The sequence below is a fragment of the Charadrius vociferus genome, unplaced genomic scaffold, assembly GCF_000708025.1.
Source record: "Charadrius vociferus isolate BGI_N301 unplaced genomic scaffold, ASM70802v2 scaffold115, whole genome shotgun sequence".
Lineage (NCBI taxonomy): Eukaryota > Metazoa > Chordata > Aves > Charadriiformes > Charadriidae > Charadrius > Charadrius vociferus.
The window spans coordinates 4,566,088-4,576,089 of NW_009648636.1; the positions used below are offsets into that span (position 1 = coordinate 4,566,088).

A 10,002-nucleotide genomic window follows, 5' to 3' on the forward strand; every position below is an offset into this window, starting at 1 on the left:
CGCTCTTCCTGCAAGGCAAAACCTCCAGCGGTGAGCCCGAGCGTGAGCAGGTCCAGAGCTGTGGCCATATGGAGAGAAGGTGGTTCCGAGTGCTCCAGGGGTGGGAGATGAGACAAAGCTGTCGTTCAGCTGTAGCCTGTGTTTATTAAGCAGCAGTTTCAGTTCTCAGTAGTAGATGTGGTACCAAATCTGTAGGACTGTGTTGCATAGCTTTGCTGTAAAGGAATCCAACTGAATGAACCTGAAGAGGTGATTGAGCAGAGTATCCAGAAGGGGCCTGGCTGGCCGTGGCCAGACTCTGGGGAGAGAGAGTGATGACAGTCCCCTAGCTCCTTACTGAAAATACTCTTTGCCATAAATTTTTAGGGAAATAAACACACTGTTCATTTTGACACAATGACTCTTAGAACATTTGGAAGAGAAGCACTCACATAATAGTCTTGGGTTCTTGGGGGTCTTGGTTTTGTTTGGGTTTCTTTCTCTGCTCTCTCCTTTCCTTCCATAGCATTTAGCAGCAGCCGTTCATCACTTCTTCTTGACAACAGCAAACTTTTGTTATACTTAGATTGTAACAACACACAACCAATCTTTCCTGTCTGTCTTAACCATCAAACATCACCCTACTTGTCTTCTGAAAGGTTAAGAACCGTGTGAAGCACACGCCTAGAGATTTTAATTCTTCATCAGTGCAAGTACTGGCCGTGTAAGGGCAGTAAACACAAGATAACTTAAGAATTAAACTTTTGGAAGTGTACAATGGGCAGAACTGCGCACTGTATTGCAGAGCACTGATTCAAATCCCTAAATGAATGAGTCTATACCAAAATGCTGGATAAAAAAAAAAAAAAAAAAGGAAGTACACCATACACCATATATTATGGGATTTAAAATTCAGAATGGCAATTGGAGCTGTAAAATAGGAAGCAGTGTGCCCTGGAAAAAGCAGGGGAGGAGGCACCAGATAATGTTTTCTGTAGGAAGCTGGAGGCTTGTGTGTGGCCTTCTAAACTGTACATTATCCAGAACTCTTGAGCAGCACGATTAGGCAGAAAGAAACTGCCAAGTCAAAGCAACGTTAGAACATGAATGTTCTCGTCTTGACGTTCAAATGGTTGGATTAGTCATCTATTGTGTTTCTTGTTTTTCTACAGAAGTAACTGATAGAAGTCAAGGCTTAGCATTTTCAGAGCTGGGAGATCAGGGTAAAGAGATGAGTCAGTAAGAAGAGCCTAGCAACAAGGAATGGGGTGGAGTGGAGTGGAGGGGCTTCATTGCATGGAGAGCAATGAGAGACGGGTGGCATTAGCAGGGTGACAGAGTAAAATAAAGGCAAGCCAGGAAGGATCCAGGCTTTCTGTAGAACTGGGCAAATTCTGATGTTTTTTCACAGACATTTAGACTAGCAGGTTACACCACAAGAGAAGTTTTGTGAATTTTTTTTTTTTCCCCAACGTGCTTTTTTTTTTCGTATGCTTCTAGCTTTTGACACTATTTTCTCAGTGGCCTTGTAGCACTGCAAAATTACCATGAATTCTATTCTACTGTGTGAAAGAGAGTATTTGCAGCATTTTTTAAGAGCTCAGGTGAGTCTGGAAAAGGTGCTTTAGTTGGGAGGTACAGTTAGCGATTGGGCCTTACCGGCTTCCTCTCGATGGATGATTTACTTGATCATTGCATTATCAAATGCTTCCTGTACATAAGTAACATAAAAGACTTCATTTATTATTATTATTATTATTATTATTATTATTATTATTATTATTATTATACTAGAGCCTATTATTCATGCTGTACCAGAGCCTGAGCTTAGAGACAGATCTTGATTTAAAGAATAAGCAAGTTATGCCAGATCTTAGGGGACAGGTAGAATGAAATAAATAGCATTGTAAGATTTGTGTATATTCAGCTGAGGACACCATTCGTCCACAGTCTAGTATTACTTCTAGACCACAACTGCCTCATTTTATTTCCAAAACTTTAACAAGTAGTTACAAAAGCTAAAATGCTTCCCAGTCCAAGAAAAGTTGCCTGTACTTCGGTAGTCCACCCTTCCATATTCTTTCTTCCGTAATGGCACTGGGGGGAAAAAAGCCACTAATACCATTGTTTGGTTTCATTTTCTCTAACGCAGGTATTTAAAGTCAGTGGGATTTAAAATTCATTATTTGATTTCTGGTAAGCAGGCTGCTTCCTTAATTTCTGTCACCTTTGAGTGGAATTAAGTGAATTATGTCATTTGTGCAATTACAGACATACCACCTTTGGCACAGGGCTAGTGGATGTCTTGGGTGTGCTTCCTAGAGCAGCCTGCCACGCAGACGAACACCCAACACCGTGTTTTGCAGAATGTGTCATGTTTCTCTTACCTGTTTCATCACATAAGAAAAGTATTGTTTGTTTTGTGTATAGCATGGGCTGACATTGCTCCTGAGTCCTCGCATGTCAGGAAGGGATTTCTCTTGCAAGGTGTCATCTTCTGTAACATTTCTGAGTCTCGCGCTGCACTAGTTGTGATAGTGCTTCCAATGACAGTGAGAAAAGGTTGTTTCACCATCAGATTACTCAAGTGCAAACCTCACTGCTGCTTAAATAGGAGAGCTGCCTGCTGTTCTGGTTAGGAACATCCAAAACCTAAATGAAATCTGTGGTGAAGATCCATGCTTGGAAGAAAAAAGGAACGTACTACCTAGAAATAACACTCAGGGGCAAGTTTCTTTCATTCATCCATCCATTATTATGGATAGTGGTATGGTGAATTTCTGCTAACTTCTAGTCGTTGTGGTTTAATATAGTCTGCGGTTGAATCATATATAGATATAAAAAAATATGATATATATATAGAATATAGGTATAAAGCAAATAAGACATTAAACATAACACAGAAATATAGAAAAAGGTAGACAATGTGAGACCATCCTATTCAATTTGAGTTAGAAATCCTCCTTCTGAGCAGTTGGCTTGCCAAAAGGAAGTGAATTTTCTCACTCCTATTAGAAATCGTCCAGGGAACAATTGGACAATCCCACATTTTGTCAGGAATTCCACCAAAACAAGGTGTCTTACGCTCAGTGGCAAACTATAGTGTTTGGAAACTTGGAGTTATTTATTGGTTGTAATTATTTTTATAGGACCTACCAAAAAACACTTAAGTACACGGAGAATCTGGTTATGAACTTATACATGGATTAGAAATGATTGTTTGTAGAAATATTTTAGTAGTGAAGCTACTCCAGTATAAAGCCAGTATAGCTGGGAAAGAAGTGAGGCTGTCTTGATTGGAACTGAATAAAATACAGCTCTTTATTAATTGATACCGTTGTGTATGAGTAGACTTGTTTTTTTTCAAGGAAAGATTTTAAACCATATGTTTTGAATAAAAAGGAAAATTATGATCTAAAAGGGATGACAGTGTCTCATGCTGACAGGTACCTATCTCTGTACAGATACAGCAGACAGCAAAAAACATGATTCTTAGATAAACATTGTAAAATAGTGTTCCAATTTTAACAGTGATTATCCTGAACTTACAGTTTTCAGATTCTATGGGGAAAACAGCCAGAAAGTGGCTGATGGCAGTTATCATGTTACATATTGCTGATTTTCTTGAGATCTGCATGGCCTTTTTTCTTTCTTTTCCATAATTAAAATGAAGTTGATGATTTCCACAGCTACAGTTTTTCTAGAGTTTTGGAAAAGGAGGAGAGCTGTATTAACCTATGACTGGGACCTCATAGACTGGGAAGACGAAGAGGTAAGACTAAACATGAATAAACCTGTAAATCTTGCTATCAGCATGATTTAAGTGTAAATATCTGTACATATTGTATGTCAGTAATCTGAATTTGCCATTCAGTTCATATTTGCATGTATAGCACCAGTTGCAGAATAAATAAGTATACTTGAGACTATACAAGGATACTTTGCCTTCTGCCATTAGCATTATAATTCAAAATATAATTCTACTTTTATTAAAAGTATTCTTTGAAAAACTGAGTGGAAATACTGCATGTACAGAGGACAGGAGCTACTACTGATGTCAGCACAGATGCCTTTCAATTCTGTGGTATCTTATACTGGAAGTTCCTAATCCTACTTAAAAAGAGGACCAGGACAAGCAAAGGGACAGAAACTAGATTTTATATCCTTCTGAGAGGCATAACTTATCCTTTAACATTCTGCTGTCAGCATCAGCAATAATCAAATTCTTTTATTACTTTACCTTATAAATCTCTAGTGAACGTAGCTGTAATTTCACTATATTGGTAATTCAACTGCAGTCTAAGTCAATAGAGACTTTATCATTACTTGTTTTATAGCTTTCCCTAGATGCGTAGGTAGAAGCAGGTGGCTTTTAATAAATGGTTTCGTATCACAAAAAGCACCATCATAACTGGCATTAATTTATAGTTTTCTTATCAATTTCTGCAGAGAAACTAGTGTTTAAGTCAGTGTTATGACCCATGATCCTTTTAATCCCCTCACATAGTGGGGAAGGCTTTTATGGTTTATTTTCTTTGTTGGTCTCTGGCACTGTTTCCAAGGACTTTCAAAAGATCAAATTGTTTCCATATTTGAGTTGGAACATTAGAAAAAAGAATTTGTGTCAATGTAAATTCCCTACTTGATAGCACGTATACGTGTGATTTTTGATACTTCAATGAAATAAGTAGTACAGCAAATGGAATCTACCCTGTCATTCCAGGAAGAGCTGCGCCCCCAGTTTGAAGCGAAGTATTCCCAAGTGGAAAGAGTAAATCCCATCACAGGAAAACCTGAACCTTTTCAGCCTTTCCCTGATAAGCTCAGTCGACTGATGGTGTCTGTCTCAGGAATATTCTTCATGGTAACGTTTAATACTATCGGAATTGTTGTAGCCTTTAATGTTATTCTGATGTAAACAGTAACACAAGTCATGAGTGCATTCGTTAAGGTCAGTGGATATACATGGTAAAGGCAAAAAATGATTGTCTCCACCTTACTGCTTGTTTGTGGATCTCTTTCGTTTAAAAGATGTATTATAGTTATACTGTAATATATTTATATTGTAAAAGAACAGTAAAGAAATGGTTTAATTCAGCAATCTAGTATTTTTTTCTCTCAAAGTCTGCTCACCAAAACAAATGGCAATCTTTAAAACACTTGTTAATTTATTAATTCAGTGGAGATTATTTCAGATTTGGTTTATGTTGTTCTAATATCTCTATGCATAAATACTTACCTGTAGATTTCACTGGTCCTCACTGCAGTGTTTGCAGTTGTGGTGTATCGTCTGGTAGCCATGGAACAGTTTGCTTCTTTCAAGTGGTATTTCATCAAGAAGTATTGGCAGTTTGCAACATCTGGCACTGGAGTCTGTATCAATTTCATGATCATCATGTCACTCAACGTTGTAAGTCTTCTGTTTTTTTAAAGGAGGGATTAATTTAAAAGAGGAATTTTTACAAGGTTATTGACTTTACTGTGTATCAGATAAATACGTGTTCTCGCTTATTCACATAGCAGTCCCGAAGCTTGTATTTCAGGGGTTTTTCCTCCTCTAATACTATGTTTGTTGATGTTGTTCTCTACTGCCTACTTAATTTGTCACTGTACATCTTTCTTTATGTCACCAAGTTGCAGTGGTACAGACAGCTGCTTTCTACATTTCCATTTTTGTTTTTTACATCGCCTTTTACAATACATCTCTCATCTAAATGGAACTACATTATTTTCTTGGCTGAGAATTTTCTTTCTGTTTTTTTTTTTTTTAATTGATAACTTTGAATTCTTCCCTTTCTTATTTAAAATGCAGCTGTGATATCAGTGTTGCACAGTCCTAGAACCACTGCGATACATAATTTTTGTTTAAGCTTTTCCTGTCATGTAACGGCACAGGTTTAATCGTTTGCTGTGGTAGCACAATCTACATTGATATAAACTTTATTCCTTCAACTGCAATAAAATCTATCATTTTTCTATTCCTGTTTGGGCACAAACAGGTAAAAAGGAATAATAGCACAGCAAACAATGTTTTTTAATTCTGTTAAGGAGATTGCACTCAGTGCAATAAGAAAGCATTCCTCAAAACAGGCTGTCACTATTTCTGTTATTATAAATGATAATTCTAAGTCATAAGAAGTACATTCAAGTGAACAAGCACACAAAAGCCATTGAAAATAACTTGCTATTAATAGTAAATACTCAAGGAAATATTTTTCAGAATGGGTAACTACCTTGAGCTAAGTGTCATTTAAAATAAAGACAGGTGACAATCAATATATAGACGGATAAGGAAGCTTTCACTAGGAGGCTGATATCCTCACCAGTATGCACATTCATGCAAAGGAAAATTGTGTTGTGTAAAGGAGGCTTTTGCCTACTCTTAGATCACGTAGGTTTGTTCCTGCAGTTAGAGGATAAGCATCTAACTACTCATTCAGAGACCCGTTGATGTCTGAACATTTCTCTTGATCTATTGGGTCTTGATGTATCTTTACTGTATATTTAGTGTATATACATACATACATTTACATGGATAAAGACAACAGTAGTTCAATGAAGTCTTTATAGGAAACTTTACATCCACATGTAGCTAGGATGTCGCCCTCCCTTCTCTGTCCAGATACCTTGATGCTGTAGGGCAACAGAACACCTATGCTTTTGATGCTTGTTTTTGTTCTGGAGTTGACATCACAACAAGCAGGATGTGCTTTACTTACGCCATCTCTTATTTCTATTTTAGGTATATGAAAAGGTTGCCTATCTCCTGACAGACTTAGGTATGTATGTCTTTACTAGTGGTTATGGTTCTTGCTACCTGTGGCATATACCTTTATATTTCCATAAAATAAGGTTTTGAAAGCTTCATCTATGCATAGTATGATTCTGGCATTTCCCTAAGCAAGTGAGAAATACCAGAGAAAGAAATGATAAGATTATTTCACTAAGGAAATAATAGAAAAGAAAGGAATTTATTCTGATACTTCTACTTTTTTATGTTTTGTAGTATAAATTGAAAAAACTGTCATCTTATAATGGGACAAAAGTCAAAACCTATTCTTTCTTAGAATTCTAAAACTTTTTTTCCATTTTTCCCAAATGCTTTGGGTTGTTTTGGGTTTGTTTTTTTTTTTTACAATTTTTTAATTTGAACTTTCATATGAAAAAAAAATGGGTTAAGATAAAGCTGGGTCATAAATTTTAAAGTAGCTCTAATTCTGTCACATTAAAAATTTATAGTGAAGCCTCTAGTCATGATTCAGTCATAAAGGTAAAGCTTTCTAGCTTTTAGAAAACAAGAAAGCAAGGAAAGCTTTTAAGATCTCCTACTATGTGAATACGCTACCTTTTAGTGTTTCTTCTTACCTGCTCTCTTTAAACCCATGTCAAAATACGGAGTTATCTTGTCGTAGTTTAAAAGCAAGCTCGCTGCTAAATTTAACAGCTCCCTCTTCTGGCTAAAGTATTGAAGAGCATGCATTAAACAAGATGCTCAAACTTTATAGCCTTTCAGATTAACAGGCAGTTGAACAGGTTAGAAAGATTAGGAATGTATAGTCAATTTATTCAAATTATTAAAATATTTTGAAATATTTTTTCAGATCCCACTGATTTGTACTCCTGCTTAACTTTTTAAGTATATCATATTGTGACAGACCTGAGAATGGGAAAGAAAATGATTTCATTTAAGTATACAAGCTGAGTTTTCCCAAAATATATGAAAGAATCTAAAAAAAAACGGCTTCTTGAATTAAGCCTGATGGCACATCAGGTGTTTGAGCTAGGCAGCTCACTCCACTTTTTTTGATGTCAAAGAAAAGGAGGACATCTTAACTTCTGAGGAACAAGTGTCCGTGTGTAGAGCTACTATCCTGTATGTTTTCATCCTAATTTAGTCATCATTAGACCACAGTCATTAAGAAGTACAAATTTTATCTGAAAAATCCAGGAAGTTTAGACTTCCAACTCCCATATGTGCTTTAAAACTTTTATCAATGTACTATATTCTAAGTCTGATACATCCATCAAAGAAATTTGAAATTTTTACTAAAAAAAAAAATTAATTTTAATCGCTATCACCGAGTTCTAATTCAGACATAAGTAGTGTTCTACAAACCATAAGGAAAAGCATCCAAGGCAGTGCAGACCCAAACAGAATACTTGTAGCCCTACTACACACTTCTACATTTCTTTCAAAAAAAAAAAAAATCAAAGAAGGACCTCCCTTCTTTCCTCGTTGAATTATAAACTTTTTAACGCTTCACAAGCATTATGATAGGGAAGTCTTGAGGGTGAAGTAGTGGTCTTAGAGAAGTATTTAGAAGGTGGGTTGCTTGGGTGAGGAACCAACTGGCTGCTGGTTGTCTCTTCTCCCTCTGCTTTCCTTAACAGCCCCTCTCTATTGCTCTGCTGCTGCCAAGTGCTTTTGCTTTTTGTTTGTGTTTTTTTTTGTTGTTTGGTTTGGGTGTTGGGTTTTTTGGGGTTTTTTGGGGTTTTTTGGGGTTTTTTGGGGTTTTTTGGGGTTTTTTGGGGTTTTTTGGGGTTTTTTGGGGTTTTTTGGGGTTTTTTGGGTTTTTTTTTTTTTTTTTTTGATCAAGATACCTGTAACCTTAAAATTAAAGATCCAAACTGAATTCAGAACTTTTTCATGGAAATGGAACAGGTATCTTGCCATAGAGTTGTGAGCTATTCCTCATTGAATTATAAACTCTTTTAAGACTTCACAAGCATTATGATAGGGAAGTCTTGAGGATGAAGTAGTGGTCTTACAGAAGTATTTAGAAGGTGCGATGCTTGGGTGAGAAGCCAACTGGCTGCTGGTTGATTGATGTGTGAGCAAAGTTAGGCATAACTCGATTTCATTTTTGGTTATATAATGTATATTGTGTCTTTCTGCAGAGCACCCTAGAACTGAATCTGAATGGGAAAACAGCTTTGCCTTGAAAATGTTCCTCTTCCAGTTTGTCAACTTGAACAGCTCCATCTTCTACATTGCCTTTTTTCTTGGCAGGTAAGTTATCGTTGCTAACTGCTCTTGAAGGAAAACTTGCACAGAACTCGTAATCTTTGCTAATTTTGTAGGTTTGAAGAAAATGCCATGATAGCTCAAACTGCAAGATTTAGATCAAGTCAGTTTCTGAGGATAATCAGTAACACAAAATTAATGTTTTTAACTGTATGTGAGGGTTGGACCCTTGAAATCGTTACTCATGAAACTGGAGAGTAAGATGTCTACTTTTTAAGTGGGTCTATGTACGTGACTTTCCTACTAAATGAGAATTCGGAACCTTTGAAAATTCAGCCACTTCCTCAATGTGGGTCTACATTTAGTGCTGTGCTAATAGGCTTTATTCATTTTTTCTTATTTATTCCCCTTTGGTTAAATTTCCCAGGATCCGTTTCTATAAATAGTAAATAGTCTCTGGCAGGTCTTATACAAGAGAAGGAGGCAGAAATTCTGTCTCGAATTTCTGTGTGTATCTTTAGCTCAGAGCATGAGATACTGGACAGGACTAACCTCGCTTCATCTTCACTTCAGTTTCACTGACTTATCCTTCCTGCAGAACCTACAGAGTTTTTCAGAGTACCTTCTATAAAGTTTTATAGTATAATTTCAGTTCAAGATTGTCTGAAAGAAAAAACCCTCTAGTAAAGACAGTTGGTAATATTTGTTTGTTGCATCCAGTGATGCATTTGCCATGCAGTTTCTAAACTTCTTTGTATCTTGCTGTCTTCTGTGTCTAGTAGGAACAGGCATGGGGATTTTCTCTCTCATATGTATCTTTCACTGAAGTCATTAAGAATTTTGATTTAATTAGTTATACAAGAATCTGTTAGGTATGTAAAAAGCATTTAGTTATGATGGGTTTGGAAGTGATTTTATGCTTGTATGTCTGAGAGTACAATCCAGTGCACACTTCATGTGGGCAAGCAGAATCCCTGCGCCACAGTAAATTCCTATGTATTGCAATGGCTTATCTTCATAGGAGTGGATTAGAGAGTCTGCATATCTGATGTCTAAAA

The 10,002-nt window shown here is 36.6% G+C and overlaps 1 protein-coding gene across 1 annotated transcript in view; it reads left to right on the forward strand.

The window, feature by feature from the left end:
• Positions 1 to 10,002, forward strand: part of ANO3 (anoctamin 3) — a 90,704-nt gene that overhangs the window by 67,518 nt on the left and 13,184 nt on the right. The window contains exons 13-17 of the mRNA XM_009886265.1: positions 3,669 to 3,751; positions 4,703 to 4,843; positions 5,225 to 5,389; positions 6,722 to 6,758; positions 8,878 to 8,989. Of these exons, the coding sequence (XP_009884567.1) occupies positions 3,669 to 3,751; positions 4,703 to 4,843; positions 5,225 to 5,389; positions 6,722 to 6,758; positions 8,878 to 8,989 (538 nt within the window). The remainder of the gene's footprint in view (positions 1 to 3,668; positions 3,752 to 4,702; positions 4,844 to 5,224; positions 5,390 to 6,721; positions 6,759 to 8,877; positions 8,990 to 10,002) is intronic.